The 19,607-nt window shown below is 45.1% G+C and overlaps 2 protein-coding genes across 7 annotated transcripts in view; one reads left to right on the forward strand and one right to left on the reverse strand.

Annotated features, from left to right (window-relative positions):
• Positions 1 to 2,410, forward strand: part of LOC115203380 (TP53-binding protein 1) — a 38,727-nt gene extending 36,317 nt beyond the window's left edge. For 3 of the 4 annotated variants that reach the window (XM_029768035.1, XM_029768036.1, XM_029768038.1), the window contains 4 exons: positions 252 to 367; positions 740 to 936; positions 1,475 to 1,611; positions 1,958 to 2,410. In XM_029768035.1, coding sequence (XP_029623895.1) covers positions 252 to 367; positions 740 to 936; positions 1,475 to 1,611; positions 1,958 to 2,154 — 647 coding nt within the window. In that variant the 3' untranslated portion in view covers positions 2,155 to 2,410. The remainder of the gene's footprint in view (positions 1 to 251; positions 368 to 739; positions 937 to 1,474; positions 1,612 to 1,957) is intronic. The other variant, XM_029768037.1, reaches the window with a different exon arrangement.
• The window catches only part of tubgcp4 (tubulin gamma complex component 4), a 29,033-nt gene that overhangs the window by 6,325 nt on the left and 3,101 nt on the right, over positions 1 to 19,607 (reverse strand). Inside the window, exons 5-19 of one of the 3 annotated variants that reach the window (XM_029768040.1) lie at positions 19,429 to 19,485; positions 17,954 to 18,033; positions 17,381 to 17,582; positions 16,618 to 16,783; positions 16,127 to 16,251; positions 15,866 to 15,916; positions 15,537 to 15,642; positions 15,019 to 15,126; positions 11,647 to 11,791; positions 8,975 to 9,152; positions 8,292 to 8,426; positions 7,832 to 7,948; positions 7,549 to 7,688; positions 6,516 to 6,580; positions 2,400 to 2,763 (exon numbers count right to left, since the gene is read on the reverse strand). In XM_029768040.1, coding sequence (XP_029623900.1) covers positions 6,520 to 6,580; positions 7,549 to 7,688; positions 7,832 to 7,948; positions 8,292 to 8,426; positions 8,975 to 9,152; positions 11,647 to 11,791; positions 15,019 to 15,126; positions 15,537 to 15,642; positions 15,866 to 15,916; positions 16,127 to 16,251; positions 16,618 to 16,783; positions 17,381 to 17,582; positions 17,954 to 18,033; positions 19,429 to 19,485 — 1,671 coding nt within the window. In that variant the 3' untranslated portion in view covers positions 2,400 to 2,763; positions 6,516 to 6,519. Of the gene's footprint in view, positions 1 to 2,399; positions 2,764 to 6,515; positions 6,581 to 7,548; positions 7,689 to 7,831; positions 7,949 to 8,291; positions 8,427 to 8,974; positions 9,153 to 11,646; positions 11,792 to 15,018; positions 15,127 to 15,536; positions 15,643 to 15,865; positions 15,917 to 16,126; positions 16,252 to 16,617; positions 16,784 to 17,380; positions 17,583 to 17,953; positions 18,034 to 19,428; positions 19,486 to 19,607 lie in introns of those variants that run through there. The other 2 variants (XM_029768042.1, XM_029768041.1) reach the window with 2 other exon arrangements.

Consider the following 19,607-nt stretch of genomic DNA (forward strand, 5'->3'; position numbering starts at 1 on the left):
AATCGGCGGAATCCTAACTTTGAGACTTTGGTTTTAATAATTCATTGATGTCAATGGGAAACTTGCAAGAAAATCTTTACTGAGTGTGTTGATCTCAAGTAAGAATTCTGCCCAGGAATCTGGTTAGTTTTAGGCAAAGGTCTTCCACAGTGGTCTGTGCAGCCTCAATGAAATGTTTTCATTCATTTAAGATACACCGACATCCTTTATCTAAATATCTCTCTATGATGGTGTATGTTAACATGTTTTAGGTTGTCCTTTCCCTCCAATAGAGTATGTGCAGACGGCCCCCTATCACAAACGCTACACTGAGACCCAGCTGGAGGCCGGAGCAGGCTTCATCCTCCACGACTTCAATGAGGAACAGGTGACATGGAACACCCATAGAGATAGAATTACTAGAAGGGACAAAGCCTCTCATTTTACTGCAATTCTATTTTCACTGCAATTCTATTTCTATGAGCACACTTCTACAGCCATGTCAGTTCTCATGGGATATGGAGAGAGAAGCGGGAGGCATTACTTTATGTAGGCGCACTACATCCTCTGCACCTATATGTCACAGGAGGTAGTGCACTTGCTCTGTAAACAAAGGGTTCCTGGTTCAAGACCCATTTCAGCAGTTCTTCCCTCAATTGCTCCACTAAAAGAATGCAATGTTTAGCTTTCGTTCTACATATTCAATTTCTAATATTGCCCATCCTGAAGTATCCTCTCTTGTGATTCCCTCCCTCCGCAGTGCAAGGCGGCCTATCAGAGCCTGCTGATCACCGACCAGCATAGCCGAACCAGGAAGTACCTGCTGTGTGTGGCCAGTGGCGTGCCGTGTGTGTCTCACATCTGGGTGAGGGACTGTTGCAAGGAGGGCAAGCTGCTCAACTACAGGAACTACCTGCTACCCGCCGGAGTGGGACCTGACGAGCGCATAGTGGAATGGTGGGGATTGTAGTTGTTAATATCCAAAAATTGTCAGACTACACCTGTCCCTATCACATAGGAATATTAATGCAGACACTTTAAGTCAGCCCTCTCAAGTGACACAAATGTAAACAATGGTAGTATACTATTATAATGGCATCCACAGTCTATCAATCAAACACATTTTATAAAACCCTTTTAACAATAGCAGTTGTCACAAAGTGCTTTACAGATACCCAGCCTAAAACCCCTAAGAGCAAGCAATGCACAAGCACAGTGGCTAGGAAAAACTTCCTGGAAAGGCAGGAACCTATGAAGAAACCAGGCTCTGAGGGGTGGCCAGTCCTCTTCTGGATGTACCAGGTGGAGATTTTAAAGAGTACTTGTGCCAGATGTTGAACCGTTCCTAGATGACCAGCAGGTCAAAACAAATAACCACGGTGGCTATAGAGAGTGCAACACAACAGTCATGCATTCAAAGTGAACAAAACACTTCAAGAATGAATCTGGTCCAGGTGCTGAGGGAAATGCATGTACTTTTGTTTATTTTGATCAGGCATCCGCGCTGCAGCCCGTTTAAGGCCCTGCGGGTCCTGTTGGTATTTGAGGAGCCGGCAGAGCTGTGGTCTGAGCTGCTGATGATGAGTGGAGCTTCCTCTGTGAGACAGCACCAAGCAGAAAAGGACAGCTCTGGTACGTACAATACAATACATGCTCGCCTGTCCCATTACTAATCATGACCTAGCACTGTGCTTGAAAATTAACTATCAAAACAAACATGTTGGTGTGTCTGTATGGTAACACTTATTAACCCTGAAGGTCTCTGGTTCAATCCACCTTTTCTACTCTATTACATCCCCTCGGTTTGTTACATTATTGTCAAGCTAATGTTTCTAATCTTGATCCCGACGCAACAAGTAGTTAAAGATGATCACTAGGTAACATTCTAGAGTAAAAGCCAAAAAGATGACCATGAGCAGAGACAAATACATGTTCTGGATGTCTGCTTTCATAACATGTCTTATGTTTGCGTTAACAGACATTCCTGTGGGCAAGTTTGATGTGGTGGTCACAGACCGCACCTGTCCGCCACTGGTTCTGAAGAGTGTGACATCACAGGAAGTACCCATGGTGTCGCCCGAGTGGCTAATCCACAGTCTGATCTGTGGGGAGCGCCTGGGATACCATAGCAACCCCCAATATCGTCATGACTACACATCCCCACCCTCATCCTAATCCGAGCCTCCCTTCGCACACAAAGGTTTATTGTAGGTAGAAGATGCCCTTATCCTCAGATCTGGGATCAGTTTCCCAACTCGCAATCATTATGAGGGATGATATCTGACCCTGTGTCAGTGCTTAGGAGCAACTTGTACCTACATACAATACATTTAATGTGGTTGAAGGTGTGTATCAGTTCTATTGCATGCTACTGTATATAGTTTTAACCTGTCTGTTTTTATGGAATAATAAACTGACAATTTCATTTTAATGATGGTTTATTTGTCTGTTTCTTCATGAAAAGGCACACATTAATGATACAGTATTTACAATAGGGTAAGTAACAGAGCTTGTATCTCATTGAAACAGCCTGTTCTCAAATCGGTTTGTGCTGTATAGCCAACTCATACAGCGCAAACAGAGCTGGGACCAGGCGAGAGGAACCATACAGAATATTCATTGAAATGAAGAGAGTATCAAAGATGTTTCAGGACACAATGGGGTTATGCAACAACATACTGATTTTCAAGTCCTTCCATCCGACTTGAAGATAAATGGTCTGGAATGCTTGTTACTCAAGACCTCATCTGGAAATCATCCTCCATTTTCTCTCCCAATCAGAAACTGTAAATGAAGGCAAAATACAGGTATCAGTGTTGATGGGTGTGTAGGGTTAAGTTCCCCCTAGACACTGATCTTGTGTCAGTTTTGCATTTTCCCCACCAGAGCCTGGCAGCCCTATACGCTCACTACGCAAGTTGCATAGGGCCCCGCCTTCCCCTCGTGTCAAAGTTTACAACTTGGATGAGAGGATGAAGCAGAACTATCCTTCTGGTCACGAAAGGAGAAAACACCATGATAATGAATTGCGGGATCAGCAATCAGGTAAACTTATGTGCTCTTCTCTCCAAGTTTGATGTCAGCAACTAACGGACGTTAAGTTGATATGCTAGCTTGCAGTGCATCTCTCTAGTCTGTCTGTCTTGCTAACCTAGCTGGGCAGTGCATCTCCTGGTCTGTCTGTTGCTGCCAGCCACTTCCAGGGCTGTGTTCTGTGACTTTGGGCCTGACAAATGTGAGAGTGAAATACAACTATTTATGTTATGTTTGATAAATGCCAATGGGCAACAGTGTTTATAAACTGCAGCTCGGAAAATATAAAATCGCACTTTCCAGCAGAAACCTCTGTGGGACCAGTCCAGACAATATATGGGTGTGATGGCACCCCTCATAGGCGCACATCCATTTTAAAACATAACAATGATTATCTAGTCTCTCGGTTAAGGTTTAGTTACAACTCTGGACTAATGCAAGACGGAAAGCAATAGATGAATATTGATTTATATATTGAATTTAAAAGTTGATTATTAAGCTGGGAATATGGATGCACATCTCTCAGTACATAATAACCATCAATTATTCAGCCAAGTCAGAGTATAAATAGTATTTATATTTGAAAATGTATAAAAGGAAATCTGGGGGAGGCAGTTTGAATGGGCCTGATGCAGCTGATAAAATTTATAATAGTATTGTTATCTATAATTTACAGGTACTATGCTTAAGTTTGTCAGTAGTGGAGATGCTGGATCATCAGTCAGTACAAGCACAGACTCAGTTGATCCACATCCAGCCTCAGCCAGAACTAACACAGACCCAGTACAGCCGTCTTCAGCAAATACTAACACAGACCCAGTACAGCCGTATTCAGCCAGTACTAACACAGACCCAGTACAGCCGTCTTCAGCCAGTACTAACACAGACCCAGTGCAGCCGTCTTCAGCCAGTACTAACACAGACCCAGTGCAGCCGTCTTCAGCAAGTACTAACACAGACCCAGTACAGCCGTCTTCAGCCAGTACTAACACAGACCCAGTACAGCCGTCTTCAGCCAGTACTAACACAGACCCAGTACAGCAGTCTTCAGCCAGTACTAACACAGACCCAGTACAGCCGTCTTCAGCCAGTACTAACACAGACCCAGTACAGCAGTCTTCAGCCAGTACTAACACAGACCCAGTACAGCCGTCTTCAGCCAGTACTAACACAGACCCAGTACAGCAGTCTTCAGCAAGTACTAACACAGACCCAGGTGAAGTACAGGCAGCCTCAGCCAGTACTAGCACAACCAGAGGTGTACAGCCAGCATCAGATACAAGCAGCTCAGACCCTAATAGAACAGTTGCTGCTCCACCAAATGACCCAGCAGATTGGCCCCCAGTCTTAACAGACTGAGGACTGAGTTAGTGCGCTGAGGTCCATTCAAACCAGGACTAGATTTGTCTTACCCTAAAGACAAGTCTAGAAGAGGTTTCCATTCAGGCTTATTACAGAGACAGCTGTCAAATGGGGAAAAGATCACCAGGAGCTGGCTTTCATAATCAAAAACAACGCTGTGCATTGTTTTTGCTGTAAGCTCTTTTTTAGTAAAGACTACAAAATAATAAAGGAAGGTGTGAATGACTGGTCAAATATCAACACCATTCTGAAACACCATGAGGGTAGTGCTGAACACAACATGATTAAGTGGAGAGAACTTGATCTGCGCCGAAGTTGGGGACATACTCTTGACCAGATACAAATGACAATTTGAGGCTGAAAGAAAGATGGCGTGATGTCCTTACACATTTAATAAGTATCACTCAGTCTCTGGCTGAAAGAAACCTAGCATTCTGTGGTTCAGACAAACTCTTCCAACCAGATAAAGGAAACTTCCTAAAAGAGGTTGAATTACTGGCATAATTTGACCCCGTTATGGAAAATCATCTCAACAAAATTAAAGATGGAGAAACACATGCTCATTACCTTGGGAAGCGCACACAGAATGAGCTGATACAAATTGTGAGTGACAAGATTCTGGAAGCAATAGTGACTCAAGTAAGAGACAAAGTACTTCTCCATTATCGTGGACTGTACACCTGACATTAGTCACCAGGAGCAATGTCCATTATTCTGAGAAGCGTGGCTTTAAAGGGAAAGCCAGAGATCAAAGATCACTTCCTCGGCTTTGTGAATGTTGAGGTTACAACAGGCTTGAATCTGTCCACTGTCATCTTAGATAAGCTGAACGAGCTGAAAATTCCATTTGAAGATTGCAGAGGGCAAGCTTATGATAATGGGGGCAACATGAAGGGCAAGCACCAAGGAGTAAAGCCAGACTGCTCAAAAAGAAATCCCAGTCATATTCATCCCATGTGGAGCACATACTCTAAACCTTTGGGCATGTGCAAAAGCTCGTCCCCTTATTTTCAGCTGGCACACAAAGATGGAGTGTTTTGAAGAAACATGTGAATATAACCGAGTGACAAGATGTGAAAGTAGGCTCCAAAGTGTTCATGCAATCAGGTATCAGGTTCCTGAGGTTCGGGAGGCATTACTGGAAGCCAGACAGATGATCAACGATCCTGCAGCCAAAGTGGAGGCACAAGCACTTGCAGAGGAAGTTGGATCCTACCGCTTGTTGATTTGCTGTGTTGTACGGTGTGAGATACTGACAATGACAAACAGGGTGAACAAGCTCCTCCAATCCGCCTCAATGCAGTTGGATATCACAGTGAATTTAATCTCAAATGCAAAGGCCTCCCTCACTACATACCAGGAAACTGGATTCTCCGAGGCCCAGGCAACAGCCAAAAGCATTTGTGTAGAAATGAATGTGGAGGCTGTTCTGAAAGAGAAGAGACAAACAGCAAGAGGCATTTCAGCTATGATGCTCCTGATGAACCAGTGACTGATGCACTGAAAAACCTTGAAGTCAACTACTTCAACATTGTGGTCGACTCTGCTGTGACATCCATGGATGAGAGAAACGCTCAACCAGGTGAAAACCAAATATGGAGTGCTGCTGAACTTCATCACTGCCTCTCAGATGTCCAGTGAATCTTTAAAGGCTCACTGAATGGAAGTTGAAAACACTCTTAACCTTCAGATAAATTCAGAATCTCGTGTGCCAGATCCATTCCACAGATGTCACAGTCATCTTTGATCTGCCATCAGATGACTACCTTTGAGCTGCTCTCCTTTCTCTGTGAGAACAACCTGGAGGAACTCTATCCTAACCTTTGGATAGCCCTAAGAATTGCAGTCACCCTACCAGTAACATCGGCAGAGAGGAGCCTTTCAAAATGAAAGCTCATCAAAGCTCCCTGAGGTCTTCCATGTCACAGGAACATTTGAGCGGTCTGGCCATCCTGAGCATACATCATGACGTGGGGAAACATGTCCTATGATGACTTTGCCTCAAGAATGTGCAGAAGACAAATATTTTGATGGTAAAAAATGTATTCAAACATTCACATGTTTACACTTAGTAACATTTTAAGATTGTATAGCAGAAGTGCATTTGTGTAAATTACTGCTTACATAACTATGTGACATACTTTCTCAATTTCTTCCAGACAGTCCAGACAGACTGGTGTCCATGCTGATGCTGAAAATGCCCAGGCTGTAGAGGGAACCAAAGTTAATCACACAGATGGATAGGTTTTATATTACTATTTTGAGACATATAGCTGCAGCCATAGCCTATAGGCTTATGTTTACATTGTATAGACAAAGCTAATTGTATAATATTGTGAGGACTGGACTCATTACCAGGCAGCAGAGCCAAAGCTCACTGTTATATTTCATTATTTTCTACAATTTCTTATTTATGTTAATATTCAATTATCTTAAGATTCTATAGAAAATATATTCATTAAATATTGTTTGTTTATACCTCACTTTGTTCTGTCTAGGTCTACTTATTCTTAGACTGACAGATGGAGCAAACTGATTTAAAGGGGGAGGATTGTTGTGGGAGCACTGGGGTGTCAGGTGTGACTGTGGCAATGGCAAATGGTTTACAGGTCAGGTAGGAGGGGCCCTTAGCAGAATGTTGCTTAGGGCCCCAGGGAGGTCAGGACCGGTTCTGTTCCCCACGATTGGTTAAGGTTAGGATTGGTAGAGGGGGAGCTGATCTGCATTGAGGGGTGCACCTCAACCTGAAAGCCTCTTTTGAAGGGTGTATGTAGTGTCATGTGAAGAAAATAGCACAACGCTCTCAGATATTTAGTGCAGCAATATTTCAATCAATGTAGTTCTTAATCAGGTCCCTACCTGCCCAGGGTGTAGTGTAGTGTCATGTCAGGTCCCTACCTGCCCAGGGTGTAGTGTCATGTCAGGTCCCTACCTGCCCAGGGTGTAGTGTAGTGTCATGTCAGGTCCCTACCTGCCCAGGGTGCAGTGTCAGGTCCCTACCTGCCCAGGGTGCAGTGTCAGGTCCCTACCTGCCCAGGGTGCAGTGTCAGGTCCCTACCTGCCCAGGGTGCAGTGTCAGGTCCCTACCTGCCCAGGGTGCAGTGTCAGGTCCCTACCTGCCCAGGGTGCAGTGTCAGGTCCCTACCTGCCCAGGGTGCAGTGTCAGGTCCCTACCTGCCCAGGGTGCCTCCTGACTGGGTGTAGTACTTGTTGTAGTCCAGCCTGAGCAGCAGCTGAGCCAGGTCAGAGTTGATCTGGTGGTTTCTGACGCCTGACAGGATCTTGAAGAGCAGGAAGGACTGACGACTGAAACCCTGAAATTACAGATGAAGTACTTCATTGTTTGCATTGGCCATTTAGCTAGCACCAACGATTACCATCAATTACTATAATATAGTAATATAGGCGTGACAATGGGTGAAAGGTTATTGTTAGCAGTTCTAGCAGACAGCCTTACCTTGACCAAGATGTCCAGTTGGGCTGTTCCTCTCTCATCCAGCGGAGCCACGTTCTGGCTGACCAATGAGCAGAAATTATGACACAGCTCCAGGATCTCATTCAGACAGTGGAACACCTGGGGTAGGAGAGTAGACATTGGACGGAATTCAAAAATGAATGGGAAACTATAGCTAAGTGGTCATTCAAGGCTGAATCCTAATTTGATAGTGTTGTTCATCTCCAACTGACAACAATGCTTGATTAGCACACAACGCGCAATAACACCTTCAAGGTTGTCTTCATTCAGTCGCATTGCGCCATTGGGTCAGGTAAGTGGTCACCTTGTCAGGAACCATATCAAAGTGACATGGCAATCTGATCATCTGCATAACGTGACTGCAATAAAGAAGACGTTGAAGTGGCCTTAAATTACTGCCACATTGTATTCATGTCAAATGCTAATAAATTGAGACGCTAACCGGCTTGAGCAGGATGAAGGACTGTGCTAGCAGATTGCTAAGGAAGTGGTCGTGGGCCAGCCGGATGCTCTCAAAGTCTCTGGTGGAGTTGATCTGCTGCAGCAGCTGAGAGAACTGAGACTCCAGCACGTCCACCTGAGGGAGGAGGAGAGAGAGAGGAGCAGCACAGCCATGTGACAAATATGGCACCAACAACAAGGTCATTCATAGCCTGGTCCTAGAAATAGATGTGTTGTCTTGCCAACTCCTATGACCATCTTTGAGCTGGCTGTACAGATATGGGACCGGATTAACAAAAAGAGGGCCCGAGCAGCAAAAACAAATGTGCTTTGTAGTTGTAGAACAAAGAAAGGAATGCTTGTTTGCATGAATATGGCCATGGTAAACTGAGTGTGGTGCATTGAGCCTCTCAAATGTCCTCCCCAAGCTGAATATGAACAGGTAAAAACACTATACAGTCTTGTCTTTACTACGACTCTATTCTTCCAAACAGACCAGATGCACTGTACAGTACTAAGTCTTTAGATGTACAGATGACACGGGGTTGTGTTTCCGTGTGGCTCAGTTGGTAGAGCATGGCACTTGGAAAGCCAGGGTTGTGGGTTCGATTCCCACGGGGGACCAGTATGAAAACGTATGCACTCACTACTGTGACAGATATCATTTCCTGTAGATATAATCACCTGTAGGTAGTACTGCAGATTGTCCACCAGGAAAGCCATGTGGTTGCGTAGCCTCCACTTCACAGCGTCTGTCTGGTTGGATTTGAGGTGTTTCCTCTGCATCTGTAGAGCCCAGCAGTGCTGCAGCTCAGACTGCACACGCCGTACACTCAGCAGGTAACGAAATATCACATTATACCTGGGGGACGGGACACGGTCATCAATATCACATTATACCTGGGGGACAGGACACGGTCATGAATATCACATTATACCTGGGGGACGGGACACGGTCATGAATATCACATTATACCTGGGGGACAGGACACGGTCATGAATATCACATTATACCTGGGGGACAGGACACGGTCGTGAATATCACATTATACCTGGGGGACGGGACACGGTCATCAATATCACATTATACCTGGGGGACAGGACACGGTCATCAATATCACATTATACCTGGGGGACAGGACACGGTCGTGGATATCACATTATACCTGGGGGACGGGACACGGTCGTGGATATCACATTATACCTGGGGGACAGGACACGGTCATGAATATCACATTATACCTGGGGGACGGGACACGGTCGTGAATATCACATTATACCTGGGGGACGGGACACGGTCGTGAATATCACATTATACCTGGGGGACGGGACACGGTCGTGAATATCACATTATACCTGGGGGACAGGACACGGTCATCAATATCACATTATACCTGGGGGACAGGACACGGTCGTGGATATCACATTATACCTGGGGGACGAGACACGGTCGTGGATATCACATTATACCTGGGGGACGGGACACGGTCGTGGATATCACATTATACCTGGGGGACGGGACACGGTCGTGGATATCACATTATACCTGGGGGACGGGACACGGTCGTGGATATCACATTATACCTGGGGGACAGGACACGGTCATCAATATCACATTATATCTGGGGGACGGGACACGGTCGTGGATATCACATTATACCTGGGGGACGGGACACGGTCGTGGATATCACATTATACCTGGGGGACGAGATACGGTCGTGGATATCACATTATACCTGGGGGACGGAACACGGTCGTGGATATCACATTATACCTGGGGGATGGGACACGGTCGTGGACATGCCATGACGATAGCTAGTCTTCCTGAAACTGACACTAAGTCTAAACTGAATCGGACACAACTGATCGTAAGGAAAATATAAACAACTTATATGAACAGAGAACTTGTGAGGAATGCAATACAAAAACATGAAGGTACAAACAATGGTTATATTACACTCACTGGCCAGTGTATTAGGTTTACCCATCTAGTACTGGGTCAGACACCCCTTTGTCTCCAGAACAGCCTGAATTCACCTTTTTAGTTAATAACCAAATACAAACCTACGAACAAGACGCACACAATCAACAACTACATCTCTGTCCAGACCGGCATGCTCACACCTCCATCCATAGTGCATTGTTGTTTACCACATGGCCTGAAACTGCACCATTTTGTTCTCTCCGTAACCCCCGCTCTTTCAATATTTAAATAATAAATCATTACATTTTTCCATTGTGTTAATGATGGCAGAATGACTGATTTCCAAGTTTTAAGTATACGTTTTTCCAAGATGAGTGATGAGCCTGAATTCTTTGGTGCATGGATTCTACAAGCCACAGGGATGTTTTTCCATGCTGACATGATGGCACCACGCAGTTGCTGCAGATTGGATGCTGGTACACCACAGCCATCGGACTGTACCGTTGACACCAGGCAGGATGGGTTCCATGGACTCATCCTACATCTGCCATCAGCATGACGCAACAGGAACCAGGATTGGTCGGACCAGGCAATGTGTTTCCACTCCTCAGTTGTCCAGGGTTGGTGATGGCGTGCCCACTGGAGCCACTTCTGCTTGTTTGTAGCTGATAGGAGTGGAACCCAGTGTGGTCGTCTGCTGCAATAGCCCATCTGTGACAAAGATCGGCGAGTTGTGTGTTCCGAGAAGCCGTACTGCAGACCACTGTTGTACTGCGCCGTTATTTGCCTGTTTGTGGCCCAACTGTTAAGTTGCACGATTCTTGCCATTCTCCTTCAACCTCTCTCATCAACGAGCGGTTTTTGCCCACAGGACTGCCGCTGGCTGGATGTTTTGTGTTTGTCGCACCATTCTCTGTAAACCCTAGACACTGTTATGAGTGAAAATCCCATTCTGAGATACTGGATCCGGCGCGCCTGGCAGCGACGATCATCCCACGCTCAGTCACTTAGGTCAGTCATTTTGCCCATTCTAACGTTCAATCCAACAGTAACTGAATGCCTCAATGCCCGTCTGCCTGCTTTATATAGCAAGCCACAGCCACATGACTCACTGTCTGTAGGAGAGATCCATTTTTGTGAACGGGTGTATACCTAATAAACTTGGAGTGTAATGATAAAATATTCCATTGTCTGCACAAACATTTGCTAATGGATATCACCTCATGTTAAAGGTAGAGTCAGCAATGCACAAAGTAAAAGGCAATATCATGTCGACTTCCACAACTACCAAGAGCATTAAAGCACGAGGCTAAACTTCTCCACTGTTACGGGTCCTGCAGCGATCACATTGGGCCCTGGTCAAAAGTAGTGCACAACATAGGGAATAAGGGACCATGTGGGAGGCAGGCGTTGCCTGCTGTACAATACTCACTTCTCCAGGACCGCAGGGGTGAAGAGGATGTGCAGGGGCCACTGGACCTTGTAGGCCAAGCCCAGAGCAGCCCAGCCTGTAGGGGGCACCTCCCTGGGGGAGGACTCCTGTGGGGGAGTGGCCCCTTCCCTGGTCCCTGTGGCATCTGAGAACACAATCATACCGTTAGCCACAGGATGGCTCCACACCAGAGTATGTCAGCAGAGTTGAGCGGTTTGAAATCTCACTCATCGCTCACGGAACAGTGTTTGTTAACCACTCTGCCACTCAACATCCGTTCAACTGCTCTGCTAAAAAAAAACGCTCACAGGAACAAACAAATAAAACTGCTGCTCCAAATTCACTCCATTCATTTTTTGGTTAAAAAGAAGTTAACAAACACCCCATATACTTCTGTGACTACAGTGAGGGAAAAAAGTATTTGATCTCCTGCTGATTTTGTACGTTTGCCCACTGACAAAGAAATGATCAGTCTATAATTGTAATGGGAGGTTTATTTGAACAGTGAGAGACACAACAAAAAATCCAGAAAAACACATGTCAAAAATGTTAAACTGATTTGCATTTTAATGAGGGAAATAAGTATTTGACCCCCTCTCAATCGGAAAGATTTCTGGCTCCCAGGTGTCTTTTATACAGGTAACGAGCTGAGATTAGGAGCACACTCTTAAAGGGAGTGCTCCTAACCGCAGCTTGTTACCTGTATAAAAGACACCTGTCCACAGAAGCAATCAATCAATCAATCAGATTCCAAACTCTCCACCATGGCCAAGACCAAAGAGCTCTCCAAGGATGTCATGGACAAGATTGTAGACCTACACTTGGCTGGAATGGGCTACAAGACCATCGCCAAGCAGCTTGGTGAGAAGGTGACAACAGTTGGTGCGATTATTCGCAAATGGAAGAAACACAAAAGAACGGTCAATATTTCTCGGCCTGGGGCTCCATGCAAGAGCTCACCGCGTGGAGTTGCAATGATCATGAGAACGGTGAGGAATCAGCCCAGAACTATACGGGATGATCTTGTCACTGATCTCAAGGCAGCTGGGACCATAGTCACCAAGAAAACAATTGGTAACACACTACGCCGTGAAGGACTGAAATCCTGCAGCGCCCGCAAGGTCCCCCTGCTCAAGAAAGCACATATACATGCCCGTCTGAAGTTTGCCAATGAACATCTGAATGATTCAGAGGACAACTGGGTGAAAGTGTTGTGGTTAGATGAGACCAAAATGGAGCTCTTTGGCATCAACTCAACTCGCCTTGTTTGGAGGAGGAGGAATGCTGCCCATGACCCCAAGAACACCATCCCCACCGTCAAACATGGAGGTGGAAACATTATGCTTTGGGGGTGTTTTTCTGCTAAGGGGACAGAACAACTTCACCGCATCAAAGGGACGATGGACGGGGCCATGTGCCGTCAAATCTTGGGTGAGAACCTCATTCCCTCAGCCAGGGCATTGAAAATGGGTCGTTTACGGGTATTCCAGCATGACAATGACCCAAAACACACGGCCCAGGCAACAAAGGAGTGGCTCAAGAAGAAGCACATTAAGGTCCTGGAGTGGCCTAGCCAGTCTCCAGACTTTAATCCCATAGAAAATCTGTGGAGGGAGCTGAAGGTTCGAGTTGCCAAACGTCAGCCTCGAAACCTTAATGACTTGGAGAAGATCTGCAAAGAGGAGTGGGACAAAATCCCTCCTGAGATGTGTACAAACCTGGTGGCCAACTACAAGAAATGTCTGACCTCTGTGATTGCCAACAAAGGTTTTGCCACCAAGTACTAAGTCATGTTTTGCAGAGGGGTCAAATACTTATTTCCCTCATTAAAATGCAAATCATTTTTGACATGCGTTTTTCTCGATTTTTTTGTTGTTATTCTGTCTCTCACTGTTCAAATAAACCTACCATTAAAATTATGGACTGATCTTTTCTTTGTCAGGGGGGCAAACGTACAAAATCAGCAGGGGATCAAATACTTTTTTCTGTCACTGTATGTACCATTTGTTTTCGAAGTAGGCTGTCATAAGAAGCTTCAACATAGGCTACTAAACAAGGACCTACCTAGGTGATAGGTTGTGGCCACTGTGTTAAAAACAAGCTTTTTCTCTAATCTATTGATGATCAGATACGTCAGTTGTAACTGGTTCTGTTGAACTCACATTTTACACTTGATAGACAACTTTAGTAATGTTACAAACTTAGACTATTTTTTAACAATAGTCTATATAGAAACCAAAACGTCTCTGTTGCTGCTGCATGGCCCCATTGGTTGTCTTGTCATCAATTATACGGCCTGTGACATATTTCTTGGTCGACTCATATCAACATCTCTGTGCATTAGTGGTGGGGTAGTAATAAATACAACAGAATAGACCTTAATAAAACAACGGTGATGAAGGAAATGAAAGATGGTGGACAGAGCACGGCCAGAGGTCGTGGCTGAACGGTACCGGAGCGCATTTCAAATCGGCCAAATTACACACACTCCATTCCTCTCTCCACTCTGCCCACATCCTCTGATCCACTCCATCGCATTGTTCACAAGATGGCACACACTGGGTAGAAGACATAGAAGAATGGATCATCCCAAATAGCACCCTATTCCCTATGAAGTGCACTACTTTTGACCAGAACTTTGTGAAAAATAGTGCACTATTATGTGGATTAGGGTGCCAAGTTCAATAGCCTTCTTTTCTCATCTGCTTTCCTTCAGGTGACTTCCCAGTACACATCCATCAGATTGCCTTCTCCCATCTGGTGTTCCCAGGTTATAGCAGGAGAGATGAAGGAGAGATGACCAAGACAGGCAGGCATAGACTGTCTTAGTTAGCCACCAGATGGCAGCAACTGGTTACAGGAAAATATACTGGAGCACACAGCCGCCGGTCCCAATATGTTCCTTACCCCTTCCCCTTGGCCCTGACCTTTCCATATTTACAGATCTGAATGGTATAAAAAGGTATGAGAAGTGTCATGGTGGACCTTCCGCCATATTGATAACACATTACAGATCTGTAAACATGGAAGAGTAAGTTAGGGCCATGGGGTAGTAGGGAGCAGACCTGTGATCAACTACTATTTAGGGTATTTCAATTACTTTCAAAAGACATTTCAAAGTAAATATTTTCTTTGAAAATACAACTAGCTGAATATTGGAATGCGTTTGGAACTACACTTAATGTATTGGCATGTATTATAAAATACAGTGAAAATAAGTATTTCAAAAACAAAATACTCAAATAAACATGTACTGAACCCAGGTCTAGTGGGGAGTGAAAAGAGAACTCTAAGCAGCACTAGTTAAACATACAGTTAGATCTCCTAGTGGAGGGTTTCTGCTCCAATGAAAAGCCATTCTGAGGAACAAACCTTTGCTCTCCTTCCCCTGGTAGTCGATGGTGAGGTGCAGGAGAGGCAGGAGGTTGTCGTCGTCCAACAGCACCTTGTGGGCAGCCTGCTGAAAGGCCACATTTACGTCTGTGGAAGGAGGGGTGGAGAAAAACAGCCACGGTTAGATCCAAAGAATAACTGCAATAGACATGGACTTGTTCATATTCTTCTGTACGGCATCTATCCTTCCTTCTTTCCTTCCTTCCTTCCTTCCTTCCTTCCTATAACAACGATCAGAAATGATTGTTTTGGTGAAAGATATTTACTGGAACCCCTACTTTGACCTAGCCACAGTGTTAGATCAGTGATCACTTCAAGGAAGGGAGGAAGTTAGGATCCAGTTTAAACTGCATTTTTAAGTATTCCAACAGGACCATGGTTTGTGATTGAATAAAGGGGGAATTTTCCATAAGATGAAGTTGGCCCTTAGGAGGTAGAATGCGCTATCAAGTTTAGATGTCTGTTAGAGTAAACTGATCCTGGACCTGTAAACATACCGTGTTCAGTGACAGCCGTGGGCGGGGTCTTGAGCATGTGCTGAGCGTGGTCAATGAACACCTGGTACAGCTCGCCACGGCCCAACAGGTAAAAGTCCTTTATGATCTACAGGGAAAGAGAAACGGCGTGTTTGCGGGGTCAGTTTTAACAAGGCGAGGCACAGAATCACTCATCTTGATCACATAAGGAGTAGTTATTTGAGATGCAAGGGGATTTGTAGATAAGTGATTCTGAGCAGTCCGACAGCAATGTAGTCGAGCTCAAACATGACCACTAACAATCTGAAATCAACTGTAAACTGTCACAGCTAGATAGTCCAAATACAAACCTTCAGTTGTCCCAGGAGATCAGATTCCTCCACCATTAACGTCCACAGGTGCTGCAAATAGAAGGATACATTCATTCATCAACTGTTGATTGGATTCACATACCGATGACTAATGTATGGAGTTATTGAGATGAATGGGGCCCTAATGTCAACTGAATAGAAGAACAGGACCTTTTTGTTCAGCTGATAGTGGGAAGTTGCAGCAGACATTACAAACACATATCTGACATTTCCTCAGATATGTTGAAGTGTGAAGCCCACCTCTGCCACGGTGCTGCGGATGCCGTCTATGAGGTTCTCAAAGTCCACTAGGCTGAAGAGGGGCTGCTGTTTGAGACGGTGCAGCTCTGTAGCAAACATGTCCTCCTGGTGCTTCAGTATAGAGCCTGGAAACAAACACACAGTGGGAGGAAAACATGAGCCATCAAATCTTCCAAAATCTTTCATTCCAAGTTGAACGTGGATCTCCTGAAGTGATATTGTCGCAATATGTTACATTGAAGTAGTGCTCGTCAAGATAGTTTGGTGATTTTGTAGTTGAAATTTAGAAGTGTAGCAACCAAAGCAAACCAAATAGATGCCAAAATCTGCAATAATGTTAATGGTGCTTACCTGAGTGGGGGTGAAAAGACAGAAAATTCTCCCTTTCTCCTCCCTCTACTGTTTCCCTACTGTAGCTAAATCATGAACAAGTCAATGTGAAACGTAGCTACAGCTAATAACGAAGGTACATGTGTGGACCAGGTTCTCACCAGCTCTGGACGGGCTGTGGTTGTGGTTCTCAAACATCTGGACGGACTCCCCCACGAAGAGGATCTTCTCAGCCACGCGGATGGGGACGTAGGAGGGCAGCATCTCAGCCCGCAGAGAGAACTGCTGCAGGGACGGAGCCAGCATGTTCTCTTCCTCTATCAGCCTCTACAACGGAATACAGACAACAGCATCGTTCATTAGGGCACGCAACGGAAAACATTTTCAAACAGAAAACGAAACTGAGCATGTCTTATTGGACCAATCTGGGTACTCACTCCCTGTTTCAGTTAGTTTTTCCCTGCTTTGTGCCTTATGAACATGACCCAAATCAGCCTCCTGAAACTGACTGGAAGTACATACACATGACTTTTAGATCTTATCCATCCTACAATCTTTACTCAAACAGTAGTGGCGCAAGCTTTACACTAACGCAAGCACTTCAAATCCAAGTGGACAGATAAAGTGCCAAGGTATGAAGTAGGATGAAATTACCCATAGACACTGATCTTAGGTCAGTTTTGCCTCCCCACCCGATATTTAAGATTAGGATTTGGGGGAAGATATAAACTGAACCTGAAGCTGTGCCTAAGGGAAACTTCTACCCGCCATCTCCCTAGATTCTGTAGTCTCTCAGCTGGAAACATGGATGCAATTGCCAATAGATGCTGATCTAGAATCAGTTTTGCCTCTTACCTTAGATCAGCCACTTAAGATTTGAGGAAGATAAAAGCTGATCCTGAATCTTAGCATAAGGGCTCTCACCAGGTCCTGTAGTTCTTTCAGTTGTTTACCGCTGAGGCCTCCAATCCCCAGGTCCTCCTCGTCCTCCTCCTGGTTGGCGGCGGCCCCTCCAGCGCTGGGCCCCTGCTTCACATAGAACTCCTCACTCTGGTCCAGCAGCAGACCGTGCAGCATCCACGCCGCCAGCTGCTTGTACATCACCCCGTGGCACACCGCCAGGATCCTGAGTAGACAGAGACAGCAGAGAGATCCTTTATGTTGCGCTGCCCTAAGAAACACCAGCCAGGTATCAGTATAGATTCAAGTGTTTATGTGTAGGAAGAGATGACATGTGTCATGGGAATCATTTATCCAGGGGTGAAATAACAAATTTAAGAAAAACACACCCCGGGATCTTACCATTGTAAAATCACAGAGAATTCAAAACCCCCTTCAGGTTTTGTCTGGAAATATGGCATGCATATTTCACTTTGCAGCATCAGTTTCAGCATGACACCACACATGCAGCATAGATCCAAGTAATAGCATAAACAACAAAGCTTCTATAAGAGGCTAACTTCACATTTGATTGAAAAAGTGGTGGCCGTAACTTACTTCTCCAGGGCCATGCGTACAGGGGGCAGACCTCCACAGCTGTGCTTGTACACCGTCTCCAGGATCTGACAGCCGTGGATCTAATTAGGACAGACAGGATATGACCTCATTTCCATATTCCACACTAATTGATTCAACTGTGCCTACCCATGATGCACTCTGCTCTGAGCGCTGTGACAACTTTGTGCCCCTAAACCACCGCAGCCACCATGATGAACTTAAAATTGGGAGAAAGATGGTACTCTTACAGAAACATTCTAAACTAAGGCACATCAGAAATGTGTTGACCCTTAGACTTTGAGAAGACAAATAGTTTTTGGAGAGCGCTATGGGTGTATGAAAAGTGCTTAATGAGTGTCTTAAATCATTTCCTCCAAAGTAATTGTGTTTGTGTGATTTCTCAGTCATATCAGAAGGAGAGTGAATACTCTACATTGTAATGCCCTCACCTTCTGGGACTGTAATGCCCTTACCTTCTGGGACTGTATTGTCTCGTCTCCACTGTAATGCCCTCACCTTCTGGGACTTTTGTCTCGTCTCCACTGTAATGCCCTCACCTTCTGGGACTGTATTGTCTTGTCTCCATTGTAATGCCCTCACCTTCTGGGACTTTTGTCTTGTCTCCATTGTAATGCCCTTACCTTCTGGGACTGTATTGTCTCCACTGTAATGCCCTTACCTTCTGGGACTGTATCGTCTCGTCTCCACTGTAATGCCCTTACCTTCTGGGACTGTATTGTCTCCACTGTAATGCCCACACCTTCTGGGACTGTATTGTCTCGTCTCCACTGTAATGCCCTTACCTTCTGGGACTATTGTCTTGTCTCCACTGTAATGCTGTTCAACTGTTCTGCCTGCGGCTACGGAACCCTGACCTGTTCACCGGACGTGCTTGTTGCACCCTCGACAACTACTATGATTATTATTATTTGACCATGCTGGTCATTTATGAACATTTTAACATCTTGACCATGTTCTGTTATAATATCCACCCGGCACAGCCAGAAGAGGACTGGCCACCCCTCATAGCCCAGTTCCTCTCTAGGTTTCTTCCTAGGTTTTTTGCCTTTCTAGGGAGTTTTTCCTAGGGAGTTTTTCCTAGCCACCGTGCTTCTTTCACATGCATTGCTTGCTGTTTGGGGTTTTAGGCTGGGTTTCTGTACAGCACTTTGAGATTTCAGCTGATGTACGAAGGGCTATATAAATAAATTTGATTTGAATGTCCTCACCTTCTGGGACTATTGTCTTGTCTCCATTGTAATGCCCTCACCTTCTGGGACTATTGTCTTGTCTCCACTGTAATGCCCTCACCTTCTGGGACTATTGTCTTGTCTCCACTGTAATGCCCTCACCTTCTGGGACTATTGTCTTGTCTCCACTGTAATGCCCTCACCTTCTGGGACTATTGTCTTGTCTCCACTGTAATGCCCTTACCTTCTGGGACTATTGTCTTGTCTCCACTGTAATGCCCTTACCTTCTGGGACTTTATTGTCTCCACCACCACCATAACAGAGGGAAACAGCAACTGAAACTGGAGAAGAACAACATGATTACATAAAATGACTAGGGTATATTATTATATTAATATTTTATTTCCTCATTTCATTCATGACATATTGAAAGATACTGTGGTTCTTGTGACTTTAGGTGTGA

This window comes from Salmo trutta, chromosome 12 (assembly GCF_901001165.1).
Source record: "Salmo trutta chromosome 12, fSalTru1.1, whole genome shotgun sequence".
NCBI classification, from domain to species: Eukaryota; Metazoa; Chordata; class Actinopteri; order Salmoniformes; family Salmonidae; genus Salmo; species Salmo trutta.